At 45.1% G+C, this 23,309-nt stretch overlaps 1 protein-coding gene across 3 annotated transcripts in view; it reads right to left on the bottom strand.

The window, feature by feature from the left end:
- nrxn2b (neurexin 2b) overlaps positions 1 to 23,309 on the bottom strand; it is a 499,069-nt gene that overhangs the window by 188,286 nt on the left and 287,474 nt on the right. For 2 of the 3 annotated variants that reach the window (XM_084404964.1, XM_084404965.1), the window contains 2 exons: positions 17,567 to 17,590; positions 333 to 494 (listed from right to left, as the gene is read on the bottom strand). In XM_084404964.1, the coding sequence (XP_084261090.1) occupies positions 333 to 494; positions 17,567 to 17,590 (186 nt within the window). Of the gene's footprint in view, positions 1 to 332; positions 631 to 17,566; positions 17,591 to 23,309 lie in introns of those variants that run through there. The other variant, XM_084404966.1, reaches the window with a different exon arrangement.

The following is a 23,309-nucleotide window of genomic DNA, read 5'->3' as shown; positions in this document are numbered from 1 at the left end:
TAAAAGCATCTGCTGTCATTCAAACAGATAGCCCCGCCCCCAAACTCACTATAATCTTTGTTTTATCTTTGACAGCGGATGTTTTTAAATCATCTGCTGTCAATCAAACAATAGTTTGTGTTTTAAAACAAACTATTATTTTAGCTTTTCAACTTCGAAATTGGATGTTTAATTCAATGTGTTACAGTTTCTTCGTAATGATGAGTATGTGATTAATCGTGATTAATTGCACAAAAAAAGTTTTGATTAATTGCGATACATTTTTTGTATTAACTGGCAATATCCGAGTTAAGATTGTTGGTTTGCGCTTTAATGAGTGTTTTCTGACTCACGTCTTTCAGGCAGCCCATGAAGTTGTTGCTGACCGGAGACCCGGGCAGATCCGCTGTGTTCGGGCTTCCTCCGATGTAGAAGAAGTCATCGGATCCCAGCATGGTGTAATCCTCCTGCGTGTAACCGGTGGTGGTCAGAATACCATCCACCGATATAGTGACCTGACGGCGGGCGCGGGCGAGAGAGAGAGAGAGAGAGAGAGGTTTTCCCGAGGAGAAACAGAAAGAAAGGAGAAAGGAGAGAAAGAGACTGGATTAAGGAGTTATTGTGGTTGCGCTGGTTCCTAATCTGAGAGTCTTTAGCGAGGAAACGCTTCTTTACAGTGCAGTTGAAACACAACTAACTCGTCGCCTGCCAAGACCAGAATCATCCCAGTGTAATAAAGCGGATCTGAAACACAATCTCTCTGTCGACCCTGCAAAATATCAACAAAAACACTTTATAATCCTGTTCCTTCATTAATGAATAACTACACAGGAACAAATGAGTAACGCACTATTGCCATTCTAGTAACTAGTATTAGCTAACAAGAAACTCTGATTAATTATTATTACTTACTAATTCCAAATATTATAAATTATAGTATCCAAATTATTAATAGTTCCTTTAGAAAGATGTAGTAACTCTCGATTCATTACTAATGGGTTACTGTTACCTTATATTATATATTATACATTATGCATTATTATTATATGTCTTGGTTGAATTCTAATGTAGAATGCGGTGTGTTATTAACAGACGCTGCTAAGTATAACACACCGTTGCCATGAAAAACGGAGCGTTGCTATGGACGCAGGGTTCTAACCGTAGAGACGGAACAGACTATTTTCTTTAGCAGAAGCAATACAATCGTTTTTTAAATCAAACTCCTTTTTAATTCAATATTTTGTGTCAACTTATTGATTTACTTAGTAGGTAGCCATGTAATAAGCGGGATAATGTCGAGCGAGGTGGTTGTTATAGCGAATACAACCCCTTCAGGATTCAAGCTCCGGGGTCCCGATCAGCCTGTCGGGGGTGTATTCGCTATAACAATTCTACACTATAACGCTATAACATTCTCTCTCTCTCCACCCCCCCCCCCTCTCTCTCTCTCTCTCTCTCTCTCTCTCTCTCTCTCTCTCCCCCCCCCTCTCTCCCCCCCCCTCTCTCCCCCCCCCCCTCTCTCCCCCCTCTCCCCCCACTCTCTCTCTCTCCCCCCTCTCCTCCCCTCTCCACCCCTCTCCACCCCCCCCCCACCCCCCTCTCTGTAATGATGTAAATGCACGAGTGTCTCATCAGACAGCAGATGTTTCAGTGTACGATCTGCTGGATTCTGCTCTATGAAACACATTTCTCGTCTCTTGAGCAGTTTTAACACATTTGCCTGTTGAATCCTCTGATTGAGAGCGGGGGGGGGGGGGGGGGAAACGGAAAACTCAAACCTTTCCTTCACTGTGTTTGCTTTAAAACCATTTGTCGGGATCATTCACACTTTGAATAATAATTATGTTTTTGCCCGTTCTGACTGAATGTGTCCAATTAAACCTGCGCTGATAAAGGCTGACGCCGACGACTTTATCCGTCAAATCATGTTTTTATTCAACGACTATCAAACACAAGCCAAAAACATTTCTCTTCCCAACAAAATGCAAACCAGCTTCTAATGAAATACAGGATCTGAACGGCTGCCACTGACAATTATCAGCTTTTCTGGCTGGTTTTCTCTTCATGGCAAAAACTCAAAGGTCTGTCAAACACTTCTGAAAACCAGCGGAGAAACATCGTCTCTTTCTCCTTCACCAACTGCACCCTAGAGAAGCGTTTCCCAGAGCGCTCGCATCGCATCGGCGTTCTCTCGTTCTCCGTACAGGCAACACATTTTTATGTCTGCTGTCGTTCTCTCGGGGTTTGACCTTTGACCTCGCTGAAAGGACCTCATATGGGGATTCATCAAATGATCAGCATGTCAGACTTGTTTCTCAGGGCTTTGTTTGCTCTGTACACTCTTAGAAATAAAGGATCCAAAAGTGGCGATGCCGTTGAAGAACCCTAAAGAACCTCTCAGTTATCAGTTCTTAAAAGAACTACTTTATTAATGTGAAGAACCTTCTGTGCGACGGAAAGATATACATACAGAAGCTTTGTTTCTAAGAGTGTATGAAGGGAGTTTGAGATGTTTCTCACGGTGGAAAGAGGGAATCGTGGTTGTTCTTCGCTCTTAAAGACCTCATGATATGATGAGCTGGTGTTCTTGCGCTCACGTACTACTGAAACAGAAAGCTGGTGTGTGTGTGTGTGTGTGTGTGTGTGTGTGTGTGTGAGTGAGTGGTCATTGGGCCTGTGTGTTCGACTCCAGTGTTATTACGGTGAATAAATGATCACGGAGAGAGTTAACCAGCTGTCAGCCACTGTGAGACTCGCTGAGAGAGAGACACGTTAGAGACCGTAGCAAACACTTATCTGAAGACCACACATAACCTTACACAGACAACCTTACACACACACCCTTACACACACACCCTTACGGCCCGTGCACACAGGGACGATTATTCGCCGACGTGTAACGCCTCGGGACTAAACAAAGGGCACCAATGTGAGTATGCACACGACGCGCAAAACGGCAGGCATAATAAAAAATATATAAATGCCTCGGGTTCGAGGAAGTAAGTAGACGAAGAAGAACATGCAACGAGGCAAGATTAATGCTGGTCTCTTTTGTGTCTGAACACAAAGAACTTTATGACAGTGCAGCGCCACCTTGTGTACCAGGGTGTTTCTGTTTTAAAATAAGCGCCATCTACTGTCAGGGAGTGAATTTGCACGTTGACTCGACGCATCGCCAGTGAAAATCACTTGGGTATGAACACAAAGACACATCGAAAAACATCTTGAAAAACGGTGTGCACGAGGCTTTATATGAACATCACACACTCACGAACACACACTCACGTTTGACTTCATTCATTGAGTATGTACAGCTGCTCCACACGGCTGACTTCAGCGGCCTGTTATTGTCTCAAGACAGTTCCGTGATATTTGCTTTCGCATTTAATGGATTCAGTTTCCCTGCGGATGCTTTTTAAAACCTTCTGTGATTTTAACTGTGATGTAACGGCATGCTATGAAATGAGACTGAACTTCACCAGAGTCTCTGTCTAAATGACCGGACTAATGAACTACATTTTCCCCAAAATAAGTTGTGGTTTTCCTCATCTGAAACATGTCGTGACTGAAATACTGCAATTAACATCTGATGATGCTCATAACTGTCCCACACAAACACACACGTGTGTATTTCACGAGGTTTCATCATGCACAACGCCTCTAGCCAAAGAACACAGTTGTGCTGTAGAAGAGTCCACAAATACTGTACCACCAATAAACTGAATGCTGGATTCCACAATCATGACTGTACTTCATTTTAAACAGTCCTGCAATATCACAAACGCATTTGTAAGAGTCTCTTCTGCTCACCAAGGCTGCATTTATTTGATCAAAATACAGTAAAACAGTGAAATATTATTCTAATGTAAATCAGCTGTTTTCTATGTGAATATACAGTAAAGTGTAATTTATTCCTGTGATCAAAGCTGATGTTCAGCATCATTACTCCAGTCTTCAGTGTCACATGATCCTTCACACATCACTCTAATATGAGGATTTGGTGATCAAGAAACATTTATGATTATTATCAATGTTGAAAACAGTTTCATATTTTTGTGGAAACCATCATACATTTTATTTCTCAGGATTCTTTGATGAAATCGTTTGAAATAGAATCTTTTGCTACATTATAAATGTCTTTACTGTCACTTTTGATCAATTTAATGCATCAGTGATGAATAAAAGTATTCATTTCTTTAACAAATTCTTACCGAACGGTAGTGCATAATACTAATTTCATATAAAAATAGCCGTTTTCCACAGTCGAGGCTTTTGCCGAGGCGTGACTTGAGTGACCTGAATGCACAGCTTCGTGATTTATGAGAAGAAAAATCAATCCACAAATCACTCCATTGAGAGACACTAATGCGATCAGCTGCTGTTGGACGCCTCGTTTCCCTGTCACACACATGAAGATCAACACACACAGCGCCTTTGTGTTTCTATATAGGTCACATGACACAAAAACATACACAGATATGATAACATTCACAACACACACACATCTTTGCAACATAATGTTTCATCTAAGTCATGTTCATGTCTGGTCTAGTTCATAGTTTCATTGTCATGTTCTGTTTATTTTAGTTTGCCTCGTTTCTCCATTTCCAGCTCTTGGTTGAGTTCATGGTTTCTTCTTGAGTTACGCACCTGTTTCTTGTTCCATTGATCAGTTCTTCTGAGTATTTAAGCCCTTAGTTCTTTCTGTTCGTTGTTCAGGGTCCACGCATCATTCCTTATACCTGACCTGTACAGCGTACGTAGAAACACAATGGTGTCAACATGCAGTTGTAACTTTTAACTTGAATGTGCCATTTCTATTTTATTTGACCCTTGATGTAACGTTCTGGTATTAAATCATATTTTTGTAAGCAAGCAGTTAATAAAGAAGTCACTAAATGAAGCACATTTTAGGTTACCTGAGTTTTTTTGTTTTACAGTGCTGTTAACTATACCAGTCTTTACCAAGAAATGATATAAAAAATAAATAAATAAGCTGTGACACTGAGATGGTTTGGGAAAACCATACAGTGTTTTTGTACAGTCAGCTATTGGCTACAGGCAGCATTAAACCATCAACGTTAAACGATTGTTTATTGCTTATGAATTTCCAATATTTTCTTTAGCAGGGGGTTTCAAACTTTTTAATGGCAAGGAGCCCTTCTTTATTAGGCTTATAATATAATAAAATATAGGCCTAATATAATATAACAAAATATAAAAACGAATTTAAGTATTTGAAGTGATACAATATATCAGTTTAAATGCTTCAATTTGTTTTCAAATTATATTATTATGATATGAAAAATAAACTGAAGCATTTAAATGGATCTAATAGCTAAAATGTTTGAGAAAAGTGAATATGTGAACTCTTTTATAGTAATCTAAACATTCCTGAACCCCCCCTTTTATTCTTTCTGCGCGGCCGTGGCATCAGAAGTGCGTGGCCGTACACGTGTGCAGCCTAGAGGGAACATTGCCTATTAGTAGAGTTCAACTGCATGGTTTAGAGCTCCACCCACACTAAAGTAAGCTGGGTCTCAACAGAAGTATTTGACGAGCTGGATGATGAAATGCTTCAAGGTCTCCAGTCTTCGCTGGTCCGGTCTAGTCCCAAGTTGTCTTCATCTCTGCTGGTTTAGCCCATTCCCAAGTCATCTTTGTCTCTGCCTGTCTCCCTTCAGCCCCAAGGCTCCTCCTTATGTAGTTCTGCCCAGCTGCTCGGATCCGCATTGGGCTTCTCAGTCGTCACCTACGCCTTGCTCTGTGGATCCCTCAGCTCCACCTCGGGGCTCCGACCTATTGGCTTCACCGTGGTCTGTCATCCCTCTGGCTCCACCTTGACCTTTCACCCCTCCTCCTTTCCTCCAGTTCCGCCCCGGTCTGCCAATCCCCCATATCAACCTCAGTCACATGCTCCTGCGACTCAACCCTGACCCTCCATGCCTTCAATAGCTACGTTTCCATCCACCTATTTTTAAGTGCATTTTGGAATATTGCATAAAAAAATGCTGGATGGAAACGGCAAGATGTGCATAAAGTCGAAAAATGCACATAAAAAAAGGTATGCACTAAACTGAGTCAGATAATGTTTTATCCGATTAGAAAATGTGCATAAACTACAATGGAAACAAATTCCTCGTTGCGCATCAAAAAAGACATGTGAATTTGCGATGGGACGGCATAAGTGGACCAACCAGAGATCCGATCTCATAGCGCATCTGAAATACTGTTTTGGTCATTCTGAAATGCCAGAGCAAAGTCTTTCATCAAAGTGGTTTGGTATAATAACCTCCCAGAACTGTCTTACACGACGGCGGCTATGGTTCCCCTCAGGGAGCAGGGCGTTTGTTTTCTCAACTACCTCGATGGCTGATTCTAGATCACTCTCGGGAACGGATGTGTGAACACAGGGACCTTGTGCTCAGGCACCTCTCCCGACTGGGCCTTCGGGTCAACTGGGAAAAGAGCAAACTCTCTCCCGTACAGAGGATCTCTTTTCTCGCTATGGAAATAGACTCGATCACAATGTTCGCGCAGCTTATGAGCGAGCACGCGGAGTCAATTCGAGGGCAAGATGGCGATCTCACTGAAACTTTTTCAGAGGCTCCTGGGGCATATGGCATCCGCAGTCACACCTCTCCGGTTGCTTCATATGAGACCGCGTTTCAGCACTGGCTTCACGACCGAGTCCCGAGATGGGCATGGCAACCGGGCACGCTCAGAGTGTCAGTCGGCCTGCCGTCAAACCGACGAGCCGACAAGCTCTCACGACAGCGTTCTCGCCCCAGGTAGTGGAGACTCCATCCCCAGACGGTTCAGCTGATTTGGGAACGTTTTGGAGACGCACAGGTAGATCTGTTGAGATCTACTGAGAAAGGACCTCCTTTCTCAGGGACGGGGCACCCTCAGGCACCCGCATCCAGATCTGTGGAACCTGCACGTGTGGGTCCTGGACGGGACGCGGAAGGTTTAAGTACTTTGCCACCTCAGGTGGTAACTACTATCACTTCGGCTAGAGCCCTGTCCACCTGACACGCCTCTGCCTTGAAGTGGAACTCCCTACGGGTAGGCCTCATGACAGGGAGCTGTGGCTTGCACAGGGCACTGGAAGACAGCCATTGTGGCGTTTTGGAATAGGACCCCATTCGTCAGACGTACTGAAGTAACGTAGAACGTTCTGACGTAATGTCCTTCAGGAAACGAGGGTTGCATACGTAACCGAGACGTTTTGTATGATTCTGGTACTGTTTTAGGTCACTGTGCACTGTCAGTTAAGAACAAAAAAAAGAAAAACATTTAAATATTGCATGAGCATTAAGGGCCCTATCATACACCCGGTGCAATGCAGCGCCAAGCGCGATGCAAGTGTGTTTTGCTAGTTTCAGCCCGACGCAGTTATCATTTTCACGTCTTGCGCCACGTTGTTTAAATAGCAAATGCATTTGCTCCATCTGTGACCCATGGGCTGCTGATCTGAGAACGAGTGTGTTCTGGTGCATTGTTGGACCGTTGCTATTTTGAGGCAACAGAAATAGACTGAGCCATTGACCAACTGAACCCTGGGCTAAACCTGGTCTTTTTTGTTATTTAAAGAGCGCGTTAGTAATGTGCGCCTATAGGCGGGTCCACAACGCACGTACACTCTGCATTTTACACACACAGGGACACACAGCAGCACACAAACATGCCAAATATTAAAAATAAAAGGATTACAATGTAAAAGATTATTATTGTGTCCATAAAGATTTGGTGAATCTGGCTTGTCCTGTAGATGTTCTGCTTGCCCACTTTGACCTCGCGCACGAGCAGATCCGTTTGCGCTCTGGAGACGCGTTCGGTCTTTCCACTATCAAAGTCCGTCATGTAAATAGCGAATCCGCCATGGGGCGAGAGCAACTGGCATTTAAAGGGAATGGGAGACGAGACTCTGATTGGTTTAACGCACATAAATCCCAAAACACACCCATTACTCATTAAGAGAATAGGGACAACCCTTTTAGACCATGCGCCGGGAGCGCTGACCATTTTTCCCTTCGTTAAACTAGCAAAAGTGGATTCGGACGCCCTAAGTGAACTTGTTCCGTGCGTTTTAGATCATGTGCTTAGATCATTAAAATAGGGCCCTAAGTCTCACAGCATAAATGCAGCGTATATGTGTGTTTGAGAGCACAGGTGCGCTTCTGTTGTTAACTGGTGATTGATCTCAGAGAAAGCACCGTCAGCCCTGCGGTTCTGCTTGGCACTGCAGATAACCTGTGAAATCCATACGCAGCATCTGAACCTGCTCCTGCTTCAGGCTCCCGCCTCTCAACGGCTGCCGGAGCTGATAATGTGTTAATGGGCCGTTTGTCTCGCAGATATATTGACTTATTTACCCTAAAACCCCTGGTGACGAGACAGAGAGCATGTTCAGATAAGAAGGCGTAATCCCTCACTGAAACACACTGAAGCCCTCCTGACGGCTTAAAACGCTCTCAGTGTGTGTGCAAAGAAATCACAGCGGCTCCTGTGGTTCACCACAAACACACTACAGTAATGCAGCAGTGGAGACAGTGAATAAAATGAATAAAACAAAGCACAGCATTAGAGAGAGAGAGAGAGAGAGAGAGAGAGAAGAGAGAGAGAGAGAGAGAGAGAGAGAGAGAGAGAGAGAGAGAGAGAGAGAGAGAGAGAGAGAGAGAATGTGTGCAGTGAAGTGTTATGTTTTTCCTGACACACACAATCTACATCAACCACACCTACTGTACAACACATACCCACACACACATGCACACACGCACACACGCACACACACACACACACACACACTGAATACAGATGCTATCATGCAGCAGCTCATTTGCACAGATGAATTCATTCATGTTTCGACACTCATCTAGGGTTAAAGACAGGAGTCCTCAGAAGACACGCGTTACACCTCATTTACTGTCACTTTCACTTCAGTCAGTGGACGGCCTTAACCAGCTTCTGTCAGCAGAAAAGCACTCGAAAACTCAAGCTGGTCAAGTAACGAGTTCGACCACAGTCACACTACTCATGCTGAACTACAGGCTGATCAAACTCAATGGACGTTATCTTACAGATAATCACCACAACACAGAATTGCACAATGTCGTTTTCGTGATTGATATGTCTGTCGTCTTCTTGAATAAGCAATGATGTTATTAATAAAACAAGATCATGTTATAAGATAATAAGAAATGTTTTCAGAGAATCTCTCTTGAATCACATTTCATACTTTCAGATTATGTTTAGAAATATATATGCCCTTAAAAGGCAAAAAACTATTCTAAAGTAAATGCATTTTAAGGATTATTTAGAATCAATTATTTACAACAATTGAAACACGACAGAATCAAACTAAAAAATTCAATCAAACTCATGACACTAAACAGCAGATTTGAAGTCACGAATAAATAACAAAAAACTAAATTAACACAAACCAACTTACCGATTGACCTCTGAACCGATTCATTGAAAGCATTTGTCTAAATACACCAGTTCACTAAAACAAATGATGTGAAGTGCTGAGATGCTTGTGATTCAGCAACACTGAGGCGTTAAACACTGCGCTGCACTTCTGTCAATATTAGCTGGTTACTGGAAAAGCCAAACTGAGTTCTTGACCGTGAGACACAATATCACTTTCCCTGATAAAATCCTCCATCTTGCTGTCCTGGGGCTTTTCTAATAGATCTGGCAGCATTGATCAGCCGTCAGCTGGTGAGTAAAAATGATATTATATTGATGCAGCATTAGACGAGCGCTGGCAGCTCATTTATCCTGGCCTAAACGACAAACTGACCGCAGGCTAATGGACACCTCTGACTGCCATTACAGAAATCCAACATAATCGCCCTCCACATCAAATCAAACAGCATACTTGCTAGTGAAAGAGAATATGAATGTGTGGCGAGTCTGATTGTGCTAGATTAGCTCAGAACTGAGACCGTACACCAGATCACTTCATATACACACAGTCTCACTTCAGTGTGAACGCATGGCTTGTCATGTTTCTTTCTATGTACCATGTGCTCTCTTGCCTATTCTCTAAACCCACCCTTCCTTTTATCTGATTATTGGTTTATTTGCCACACCTGTCCTCACCAAGCGTGCCGCACCAGTCCTGAAAAGTGAAGCCAAAGCGTCTCGATCACCCCCCAGTATAGCTCATAAACCCAGAGTCTCAATCGCCCCCTGGTGGCTGGTCCCAGTATAGCTCATAAACCCAGAGTCTCGATCGCCCCCCTGGTGGCTGGTCCCAGTATAGCTCATAAACCCAGAGTCTCGATCGCCCCCCTGGTGGCTGGTCCCAGTATAGCTCATAAACCCTGAGTCTCGATCGCCCCCTGGTGGCTAGTCCCAGTATAGCTCAGAAACACAGAGTCTCGATCGCCCCCCTGGTGGCTAGTCCCAGTATAGCTCATAAACCCAGAGTCTCGATCGCCCCCCTGGTGGCTGGTTCCAGTATAGCTCATAAACCCAGAGTCTCGATCGCCCCCCTGGTGGCTGGTCCCAGTATAGCTCATAAACCCAGAGTCTCGATCACCCCCCTGGTGGCTAGTCCCAGTATAGCTCATAAACCCAGAGTCTCGATCGCCCCCCTGGTGGCTGGTCCCAGTATAGCTCATAAACCCTGAGTCTCGATCGCCCCCTGGTGGCTAGTCCCAGTATAGCTCATAAACCCAGAGTCTCGATCGCCCCCCTGGTGGCTGGTCCCAGTATAGCTCATAAACCCAGAGTCTCGATCACCCCCCTGGTGGCTAGTCCCAGTATAGCTCATAAACCCAGAGTCTCGATCGCCCCCCTGGTGGCTGGTCCCAGTATAGCTCATAAACCCAGAGTCTCGATCACCCCCCTGGTGGCTAGTCCCAGTATAGCTCATAAACCCAGAGTCTCGATCGCCCCCCTGGTGGCTGGTCCCAGTATAGCTCATAAACCCTGAGTCTCGATCGCCCCCCTGGGGGCTAGTCCCAGTATAGCTCATAAACCCAGAGTCTCGATCGCCCCCCTGGTGGCTGGTCCCAGTATAGCTCATAAACCCAGAGTCTCGATCGCCCCCCTGGTGGCTGGTCCCAGTATAGCTCATAAACCCAGAGTCTCGATCGCCCCCTGGTGGCTAGTCCCAGTATAGCTCATAAACCCAGAGTCTCGATCGCCCCCCCTGGTGGCTGGTCCCAGTATAGCTCATAAACCCTGAGTCTCGATCGCCCCCCGGTGGCTAGTCCCAGTATAGCTCATAAACCCAGAGTCTCGATCGACCCCCTGGTGGCTGGTCCCAGTATAGCTCATAAACCCAGAGTCTCGATCGCCCCCCTGGTGGCTGGTCCCAGTATAGCTCATAAACCCAGAGTCTCGATCGCCCCCCTGGTGGCTAGTCCCAGTATAGCTCATAAACCCAGAGTCTCGATCGCCCCCCTGGTGGCTGGTCCCAGTATAGCTCATAAACCCTGAGTCTCGATCGCCCCCTGGTGGCTGGTCCCAGTATAGCTCATAAACCCAGAGTCTCGATCGCCCCCCTGGTGGCTGGTCCCAGTATAGCTCATAAACCCTGAGTCTCGATCGCCCCCCTGGTGGCTGGTCCCAGTATAGCTCATAAACCCTGAGTCTCGATCGCCCCCCTGGTGGCTGGTCCCAGTATAGCTCATAAACCCTGAGTCTTGATCGCCCCCTGGTGGCTGGTCCCAGTATAGCTCATAAACCCAGAGTCTCGATCGCCCCCCTGGTGGCTGGTCCCAGTATAGCTCATAAACCCAGAGTCTCGATCGCCCCCCTGGTGGCTGGTCCCAGTATAGCTCATAAACCCAGAGTCTCGATCGCCCCCCTGGTGGCTGGTCCCAGTATAGCTCATAAACCCAGAGTCTCGATCGCCCCATGGTGGCTGGTCCCAGTATAGCTCATAAACCCAGAGTCTCGATCGCCCCCCTGGTGGTTGGTCCCAGTATAGCTCATAAACCCAGAGTCTCGATCGCCCTCCAGTGACTGGTCCCATTTTTTCTGTCACAAGTCACACTGAAAAGTCACATTTATCCTACCATGCAAACCAGGCCCTGAAAGAGCCGTACGCAACACGCATGCGCTGTGATAAACACACTTGTGTATAATGTGCATCTGTAAGTAAACTCTGATCTTTCTGGAGACGGATCAGTTTAACGACACCGATGGTGATCTGAGGGACTGACGGCAGATGAAGGAAAACCACTTTAATATTCATGAGTCCTAATCATGAATACAGTTCATGTTCACAATAACAGTTTAAATAAATAAAAGAATGACTACAATTATCTGATATACACATTTAAATTAAATATGCCATTCTAATTAATGGAGTTAAGCAAATCATTACCGAGAAGTTACAACATTTTTTATATTCTAATAAATAGTAATATTTGTAGTGTATGCTCTGCGTTCGAACACTTTTCCTGAGGCATGCTGTGTTTTAATGTTTGTTTAGCGCATGATAATAGCAGACCTCCTGCTCGGAGAAAATATGTACATGCAAATAATCATCAATAATGCACAATAAGGCCTATCTGTTTCCATTAAAAATATAAAACGTTTAAAAATACTATTTGGCCAGTGTAAAAGATTGAGAAAAACTTTCTCTGAAATGTATTTTATACTATATTGATTTATTTATTCAAAAAACAAGGCAAGGATAGGCTACTAAATTATTTTTAGCAATGTAATGTGACGCACATCCATATCTCATATTTTCCTAATGTCTTGTACCGTTAAACATGGAATCACATGGATGAATATGCATATGCAAATGATATGCAGATGAGGATCTGCTTAGTAAAACGAGGCGTTGTAAGCTCATATGGTTATTTCAGAGTGGACACGCATGTGAACACAATCTTCCTCTGACTGGGGTTTATAAAGTGGATTTTTGCGCAGGTTCTGGCGTACACACGCTTTTATACGTCTGAATATTATTTTGGTGTACGCCATTTTTGACTTTCAGGCGCACGTACACTTTTAGTGAGGATCCTACACACATTTTTATGAAGGAGACCCCAAACGTTATGCAATTGAAGAGAAATTCGTGTTACAGTGCAGCAGATTTCTGCTGAAACTCAGAAAAACACACTATATTAACACACAATAACACAAAGCGCTCTGACGCTCAAAGCAAACTCAAGCCGTCCAGCATCAGGCTAAAAACAGGGTGAAACATGTCAGATGTTGGGAGGCTTGTATCTGAGCATCTACTCACATTCAAACAATTGAATCCACTACACATAATGAATCTAAATCAAGTTTAGCAGATTCTTTTTCCAGATCTTTCTCTCTCACAATTGGAGTTCAAACAAAATCCACAGGCAAGATTCAATGTGGCTTCAAACCGCACAAAAGACAACTATAACCCGGCAGTGTAAAACACACTCACTGCTGAAAGGACCAGCACTCAACGTTCATCTCCTCAATGAATGAAGGGTTTTTGAATGTCAACGGTACCAAAGACGAGACAAAACAGAGAGATCATTATAACTAAGTGATTTTGATTTAAACACACTGATGAAAACACACAACACTGCAAGACATCATCAATGCACTCACACTAGGATAAGAAGTCCTGTCAGTTAGTGTGAGATTGACTAAAATTAAGATGACACGACAAAATAGCTAAAAATTCACCTAAAACTGATCATTCTGTCATCATTTTCTCCCCCTCATGGTTTCACATTCTCTGGTACACATGGATTCCACACAGTCCAGATGTGGGCCGGATCTGGTAAACATGGATTCCACACGGTCCAGATCCGGCCCACATCCGGTACACATGGATTCCACACGGTCCAGATGTGGGCCGGATCCGGTACACATGGATTCCACACGGTCCAGATGTGGGCCGGATCCGGTACACATGGATTCCACACGGCCCAGATCCGGCCCACATCCAATACACATGGATTCCACACGGTCCAGATGTGGGCCGGATCCGGTACACATGGATTCCACATGGTCCAGATGTGGGCCGGATCCGGTACACATGGATTCCACACGGCCCAGATCAGGCCCACATCCAATACACATGGATTCCACACGGTCCAGATGTGGGCCGGATCCGGTACACATGGATTCCACACGGTCCAGATGTGGGCCGGATCCGGTACACATGGATTCCACACGGCCCAGATCCGGCCCACATCCGGTACACATGGATTCCACACGGTCCAGATGTGGGCCGGATCCGGTACACATGGATTCCACACGGCCCAGATCCGGCCCACATCCGGTACACATGGATTCCACACGGTCCAGATGTGGGCCGGATCCGGTACACATGGATTCCACACGGCCCAGATCCGGCCCACATCCGGTACACATGGATTCCACACGGTCCAGATGTGGGCCGGATCCGGTACACATGGATTCCACACGGTCCAGATGTGGGCCGGATCCGGTACACATGGATTCCACACGGTCCAGATGTGGGCCGGATCCGGTACACATGGATTCCACACGGTCCAGATGTGGGCCGGATCCGGTACACATGGATTCCACACGGTCCAGATGTGGGCCGGATCCGGTACACATGGATTCCACACGGTCCAGATGTGGGCCGGATCCGGTACACATGGATTCCACACGGTCCAGATGTGGGCCGGATCCGGTACACATGGATTCCACACGGTCCAGATGTGGGCCGGATCCGGTACACATGGATTCCACACGGCCCAGATCCGGCCCACATCCAATACACATGGATTCCACACGGTCCAGATGTGGGCCGGATCTGGGCTGACACAATGTTGCTGTCTAGGCAACTTTGACTTTCATTGCATAGACAAAAAAAAAAAAAAAAAAAAAACAAACCCGGACACATCCTCTTTTGTGCTCTTTAAATGATGACAGAAGGATTTTTGAGTCTGGTAAATCCCGAAACCACACACAACAAAAGACTGCAATCAGCTCAGCCGAACCGAAGTGCATCATGTTGGTCCTTAAAAGTCAGTGATCGCCCTTACCTGATCTCCAGATGCTTCAGTTTCAGCCATCTGGCCTGTTGTCCTTATATTCTTGACAATTACTTACCTTTACCTATTAAAAACAAAGGAGAAATTGCACGTTGCAATGAAAACCCATTTATTATTGATCAAAATCAACCCTCAAAGGGAAACGCCCCAGCGGCGAGGCCTTCGACAAGTGGCTGGCAGCTGGAAAACGACCCGGGGAGTGGGCGAGCGAGTCGAGAGAGATCAGAACTGAACTAGCCAAAGGATTCGGGTGAGTTAGTGAGATCGAGGGGTCAGGAGGAGGAAGAGGAGGAGGAGGAGGGACTGCGTGAGCCGCTCGTATGTGTGGGGTTGGAGGTTAGTACTTTAGTAAATAACAGCAGGTCAGACACAAAAATGGTTGTTAGTACAGTTACAACAAAGGTTTCATTCGGATTAGTAACAGAATTTGGGTTTTAGTCATTTAGTAGAGTAGTAGCAGTCAATTGGTGAAATCCTTTGCGATTTGATTCCACAAAGAGTTTGAATTGTCACGTTTGGTGGGTTTTGAGGTTAAGAGGAAGGAAAATGAACCATCCAAAAACCATCACAACATGGGGAAGAAGCCATGCAGTTGGATGAGCAAATGAAGATGGCGTCAAAATGGGAATGTTCAACCAATGGACACAATCATACGTCTGAGCAAAAGCGCTCAGCAGCCGATGGCAGAGAGGAGTCGTAACTGAGTCACATCACGGCACAGATGGCAAGAAAAGGGCATTTAGTTGATTAAGGGGTTAAATCTGAGGGTGGGACACAACAAAATGAGCACTTTAAGTCCACAGGTTTGCGTGCAAGCCGAGACTCTTTCGGCCTGGGCATCGCAGACTCCCTCTCGCTGCAAGCGGATGAAAGCATGCACACAAAAGGACTCGGAAACGTCACACAGATGAGTGTAAATGAGCGATGCTAACGTTCATCTGCGCTGAGAGCTGTCAGTCATCTAGGACTGTCCGAATGACAATTACCCAGCCTGCATTGGGCCAAATAACCCGATCGCTCGTTCTCCCAGACCGGCCTGAAATATTGTTATTCTAGGGCGCCGAACCCCTGCCAGAGTTCATTAGATCTGGATAATTGCATACTAATGCTAGCGGCCCGGGCTGATTACATCATCCTGAAGGAGCCAGAGACCTGTCAGTCACGCTAGCCCTCGCCACCTTTATTATTCACAAGCAGGGTCTTTACTGATGTCAAATTATCCCTGTTACTGGGGGCGTGGCTTTATGCATCTCTGTAGGTTCATAAATATGCATATATGCATATGTGCTGGGCAACATATACATACACAAATACCAAAGTAAGAGTGTGTTAGAGTGTCGTTATTGAGTTAGTATTGATGTTAATGAACACAGTTCCTACATTCTAGAAATTCTCCTGATTCTATGCAGCGCTGGGCGGGGCAGGGGGCGGAGCCTAGCATTTGACGAGTCCAGTGACAGGCAGTAAAGGACGTCCTCTCTGACACACGCCTCACACTGAGTTCACTGTTTTTAAAACTGTTCATTAAAATATAAATGTGAATATTGTATGTAAAACTGAAAATTAGAAATGTTGCCTTGGCAACTAACTGAAATAAACATGTTTAAGAACTAAAATTACGAAAAGTAAAACTGAAATAAAAATTTACGCTAAATTTATATATATAAAATTACAAAAAAATTCAATAAAAAATGACTAAAGCTTAAAATAAAATTCAAATAAAAACTGAAAGTATAAAAATAAAAGCCAATTCAAATAAACCCTGTAAAAGCATATAAGTGATAGTAAAGCAGCAGGGGTTTGTTTTGATGGGATGAAGATCTGCAGTCCGTTTCTCACCTGTATGTCAGTGTAAATCTTCCCGGCATCGATAACATCTCCCTGGGAAGTTCTATAGCCACTGAGCTTCAGTAATAATGAATTGTTCATGTTTAATAATTAGGTTAGTTGCCCTATGGGTATGTGCACTAATGAAACCATCGCTCAGCCGGACCTCAGTGAATAAACACCAGAACAGAATTCGAACGCTCTCGGATCCGCTGGATAAATCTCGTAACGGGTGTTTTACGACCCACTCTGAACCAGCGCCAGTAAATCCAGCCGGAGAGACGAGGATCATCACCTTGAGCCGGGTATCAAACCTGCTGATGATGGATCGAGATGCTGAGAACCAGGAGGAGTTTCTCAGCTCAATATCTCATATTAATATTAATATTCTGGCCAGTTTCATGAGCGCTACATCCATACTGTCTGCCACTGGATCCATCAGCACCTCATCCAGTAAAACTTTCTTCGGGAGACTCGAGTTTACTATTACTCTGCAAGTTCTTCATGAACTAATTCAACATAATGAATCAAATATTTAACTCTAGATCTGGTTCCTGAAGGGAAGGGAGGGCGTAGGATGGACAAAACAAAGTGAAAAGGATGATTGAATGAGACAAGAGTGAATCTCTGTAGTTTCATTGCTACCTTGATACCAATGGGAATTTGTGTAGTCAGTATAAGCAAACAGAATAGAAATAGGAAACGGAAATCCAGGGCAAACCAAAGTAGAAGACAATTAGAATGATATCTACCATATAATGCAGTTTGTTTACCATAGCGTGTCCAATGCCTGAGTGCTTTAGGAAAAAAACAAGGGAAGGGAAAGAAAATATATAGAATAATGACAAATCGTGAAGTCAATAAAGGTCTTTTAAAAGGCAGCGGTCGTAGCCTGTTAACTGTCGGTGATTACCACAGATTAGGTGTCGCTCGAAAGCTTAAACGCTCAAAATTCATCCAGTGAAAACCGTTTTGAAATTGAACACTTCGTTACAACGGAAACCGTACTTTAAAACATTTCGCCGGCTAAATTTTGGTGATATTTAATTTAGACGTATGCGGTTTTAGAGGGCAAATTATTTCGAAAATATGTATAAAATAAAGTTTTTTACACATTTATTTTCCAAAGCCTTTACCATGAATTGCAAACGCTCAAGTTCAGATCTTCTGAGCGAGTGACAGTTAACAGGTTAAACCAGCCTGGCTCTTTCTTTTCCTGATTTTGTTTTTGCCCGAAGGAATAAAGATCCAAATTTACAGAATTCTTTCTCTTCATTGAAGGATTTGTCAACCAAAAGAAAAACATGACAACAGTATTGTTATTATGGTTAGTACGTCAGTACGCAAGTTAATTCTGAAGAAAACAACAGATGGCCCACATTCCGTGAATGACACGATGTTAGTCGTTTCAAAGGAACACAAACAGGTCAAAATGAAAAGTAAACTGGAAGAATCTGAAGCTGTTTGGTTAGTAAGAAGACACAAGAGTTAGGAAACCACGTGGGAAGATTAGGGGAGGGGCTGACTCGAGTGGGAGGGGCTAGAGGAACAGCAGTCGTTCTGATTGGCTAGTCCTGTGAGTGGGCGTGGCCTGTTTGCGGACGGGGCTCGTTACTGGCAAATTTGGCCAAGCTTGGTTTTTGAAGTAGAGCAAGAAATCGATCTTCTGTGGCTGACGACTGAAAGGAGGCAAAAACACAACAGTATGAACAACATGGAAAGGAAAACATCTTATTTGAACTTTCAACACGTTTCAGAAACATGAGAAGACATCCTTCTGCCGCTAGCTTGAACCTGGAAGAAAAGATTAGCTGTGATTAGGAAGAATCGCCCAGACCGGATTCAGATCCAGACCCATGCCTCAGTTCAGTCAGACCTGATCAGACCTGTGTATGTGTGTGTCAGTGTGTGTGTGTGTGTGTGTGTGTGTGTGTTGTAGACGAGAACAATCGCTCAGATCGTGTGTGTTGTTGAGCTGCTGCTTTACTAAGTAATCAGACGCACCATTTTCACCTGAAAAAATGCTACAGATGCACATTGAGGGAAGAACCAGAGCCAAACGCTGCATAGCATAACAATGCATAACAACACCCTAGTAACCCTGTAACCACACCCTAGTAACCCCCTAACAACACCCTAGTAACCCCGTAACCACACCCTAGTAACCCCCTAACCACACCCTAGTAATCCCCTAACAACACCCTAGTAACTTCTTAACCACACCCTAGTAATCCCCTAACAACACCCTAGTAACTCCTTAACCACACCCTAGTAACCCCCTAACAACACCCTAGTAACCCCCTAACCACACCCTAGTAACCCCCTAACAACACCCTAGTAACCCCCTAACCACACCCTAGTAACCCCCTAACAACACCCTAGTAATCCCCTAACAACACCCTAGTAACCCCCAACCACACCCTAGTAATCCCCTAACAACACCCAAGTAACTCCTTAACCACACCCTAGTAATCCCCTAACAACACCCTAGTAACTCCTTAACCACACCCTAGTAACCCCATAACAACACCCTAGTAACCCCCTAACCACACCCTAGTAATCCCCTAACAACACCCTAGTAATCCCCTAACAACACCCTAGTAACCCCCTAACCACACCCTAGTAATCCCCTAACCACACCCTAGTAGTCCCCTAACAACACACTAGTAACCCCCAACAACACCCTAGTAACCCCCTAACCACACCCTAGTAATCCCCTAACAACACCCTAGTAACCCCTAACCACACACTAGTAATCCCCTAACAACACCCTAGTAACCCCCTAACCACAGCCTAGTAACCCCCAAACAACACCCTAGTAATCCCCTAACAACACCTACAACACCCTAGTAACCCCCTAACCACAGCCTAGTAACCCCCTAACAACACCCTAGTAACCCCCTAACAACACCCTAGTAACACCCTAGTAACTCCCTAACCACACCCTAGTAATCCCCTAACAACACCCTAGTAACTCCTTAACCACACCCTAGTAATCCCCTAACAACACCCTAGTAACTCCTTAACCACACCCTAGTAACCCCCTAACAACACCCTAGCAACCCCCTAACCACACCCTAGTAACCCCCTAACAACACCCTAGTAACCCCCTAACCACACCCTAGTAATCCCCTAACAACACCCTAGTAACCCCCTAACCACACCCTAGTAATCCCCTAACAACACCCAAGTAACTCCTTAACCACACCCTAGTAATCCCCTAACAACACCCTAGTAACTTCTTAACCACACCCTAGTAATCCCCTAACAACACCCTAGTAACTCCTTAACCACACCCTAGTAATCCCCTACCAACACCCTAGTAACTCCTTAACCACACCCTAGTAACCCCCTAACAACACCCTAGTAACCCCCTAACCACACCCTAGTACCCCCCTAACAACACCCTAGTAACCCCCTAACCACACCCTAGTAACCCCCTAACAACACCCTAGTAATCCCCTAACAACACCCTAGTAACCCCCAACCACACCCTAGTAATCCCCTAACAACACCCAAGTAACTCCTTAACCACACCCTAGTAATCCCCTAACAACACCCTAGTAACTCCTTAACCACACCCTAGTAACCCCCTAACAACACCCTAGTAACCCCCTAACCACACCCTAGTAATCCCCTAACAACACCCTAATAATCCCCTAACAACACCCTAGTAATCCCCTAACAACACCCTAGTAACCCCCTAACCACACCCTAGTAGTCCCCTAACAACACACTAGTAACCCCCAACAACACCCTAGTAACCCCCTAACCACACCCTAGTAATCCCCTAACAACACCCTAGTAACCCCTAACCACACACTAGTAATCCCCTAACAACACCCTAGTAACCCCCTAACCACAGCCTAGTAACCCCCAAACAACACCCTAGTAATCCCCTAACAACACCTACAACACCCTAGTAACCCCCTAACCACAGCCTAGTAACCCCCTAACAACACCCTAGTAACACCCTAGTAACCCCCTAACCACACCCTAGTAATCCCATAACAACACCCTAGTAACTCCTTAACCACACCCTAGTAATCCCCTAACAACACCCTAGTAACTCCTTAACCACACCCTAGTAACCCCCTAACAACACCCTAGCAACCCCCTAACCACACCCTAGTAACCCCCTAACAACACCCTAGTAACCCCCTAACCACACCCTAGTAATCCCCTAGCAACACCCTAGTAACCCCCTAACCACACCCTAGTAATCCCCTAACAACACCCAAGTAACTCCTTAACCACACCCTAGTAATCCCCTAACAACACCCTAGTAACTCCTTAACCACACCCTAGTAACCCCCTAACAACACTCTAGTAACCCCCTAACCACACCCTAGTAATCCCCTAACAACACCTTAGTAATCCCCTAACAACACCCTAGTAATCCCCTAACCACACCCTAGAAGTCCCCTAACAACACCCTAGTAACCCCCAACAACACCCTAGTAACCCCCTAACCACACCCTAGTAATCCCCTAACAACACCCTAGTAACCCCTAACCACACACTAGTAATCCCCTAACAACACCCTAGTAACCCCCTAACCACAGCCTAGTAACCCCCAAACAACACCCTAGTAATCCCCTAACAACACCTACAACACCCTAGTAACCCCCTAACCACAGCCTAGTAACCCCCTAACAACACCCTAGTAACCCCCTAACAACATCCTAGTAACACCCTAGTAACCCCCTAACCACACCCTAGTAATCCCCTAACAACACCCTAGTAACCGAAGTAAGTGAGTGTGATAAACTCCTCGCCCATCAGAATCTCTACAGGACAGCCGTGCGTACGATTGTGTGTTTCGCGTACACTGTAAAATGTTGTAAATAAAATAATCAATCATTTATACTTTACAATTTCACATTTAATTCAGTGCTTTACTTGCTGTTTCTCTGTAATTATTTGTATAATTTACTAGCAATTTTTGTGTGAAAATTGTTTCTTAGCTTTTTTCCAATAACAAATTCTTTTTTTACCTTTTCACAGAGTCGACTCAGTGGAGACATGCATATGCATGACATACAGCGCATATTTAAATGAGGTCGCTGATATTTAGCAAAAAACAACAACATGCAGAACAAATAAGATGAATAAGTATGAACACACACACACACACACACACACACACACACAGACACACACACACAGCAGGAAGTGATTGTCTGTCCTGTTGTACACATGTATCTATATATATCACACTCAGGTGTGTGTGGTGAGTCAGACGTGACTCTGACCGCAGCGTTTCTCTCACCTCTCTCTCACACACACACACACACACACATACACATACACACACACACACACACACACACACTCTCACCTGCACCCTAGTAATCCCCTAACAACACCCAAGTAACTCCTTAACCACACCCTAGTAATCCCCTAACAACACCCTAGTAACTCCTTAACCACACCCTAGTAACCCCCTAACAACACCCTAGTAACCCCCTAACCACACCCTAGTACCCCCCTAACAACACCCTAGTAACCCCCTAAACACACCCTAGTAACCCCCTAACAACACCCTAGTAATCCCCTAACAACACCCTAGTAACCCCCAACCACACCCTAGTAATCCCCTAACAACACCCAAGTAACTCCTTAACCACACCCTAGTAATCCCCTAACAACACCCTAGTAACTCCTTAACCACACCCTAGTAACCCCCTAACAACACCCTAGTAACCCCTAACCACACCCTAGTAATCCCCTAACAACACCCTAATAATCCCCTAACAACACCCTAGTAATCCCCTAACAACACCCTAGTAACCCCCTAACCACACCCTAGTAGTCCCCTAACAACACACTAGTAACCCCCAACAACACCCTAGTAACCCCCTAACCACACCCTAGTAATCCCCTAACAACACCCTAGTAACCCCTAACCACACACTAGTAATCCCCTAACAACACCCTAGTAACCCCCTAACCACAGCCTAGTAACCCCCAAACAACACCCTAGTAATCCCCTAACAACACCTACAACACCCTAGTAACCCCCTAACCACAGCCTAGTAACCCCCTAACAACACCCTAGTAACACCCTAGTAACCCCCTAACCACACCCTAGTAATCCCATAACAACACCCTAGTAACTCCTTAACCACACCCTAGTAATCCCCTAACAACACCCTAGTAACTCCTTAACCACACCCTAGTAACCCCCTAACAACACCCTAGCAACCCCCTAACCACACCCTAGTAACCCCCTAACAACACCCTAGTAACCCCCTAACCACACCCTAGTAATCCCCTAGCAACACCCTAGTAACCCCCTAACCACACCCTAGTAATCCCCTAACAACACCCAAGTAACTCCTTAACCACACCCTAGTAATCCCCTAACAACACCCTAGTAACTCCTTAACCACACCCTAGTAACCCCCTAACAACACTCTAGTAACCCCCTAACCACACCCTAGTAATCCCCTAACAACACCTTAGTAATCCCCTAACAACACCCTAGTAATCCCCTAACCACACCCTAGAAGT

This window comes from Rutilus rutilus (assembly GCF_951802725.1).
Source record: "Rutilus rutilus genome assembly, chromosome: 3".
Taxonomy (NCBI): domain Eukaryota; kingdom Metazoa; phylum Chordata; class Actinopteri; order Cypriniformes; family Leuciscidae; genus Rutilus; species Rutilus rutilus.
The sequence above is the reverse complement of the archived record's forward strand: the minus strand, read 5'-3'. Positions and strand labels throughout refer to the sequence as shown.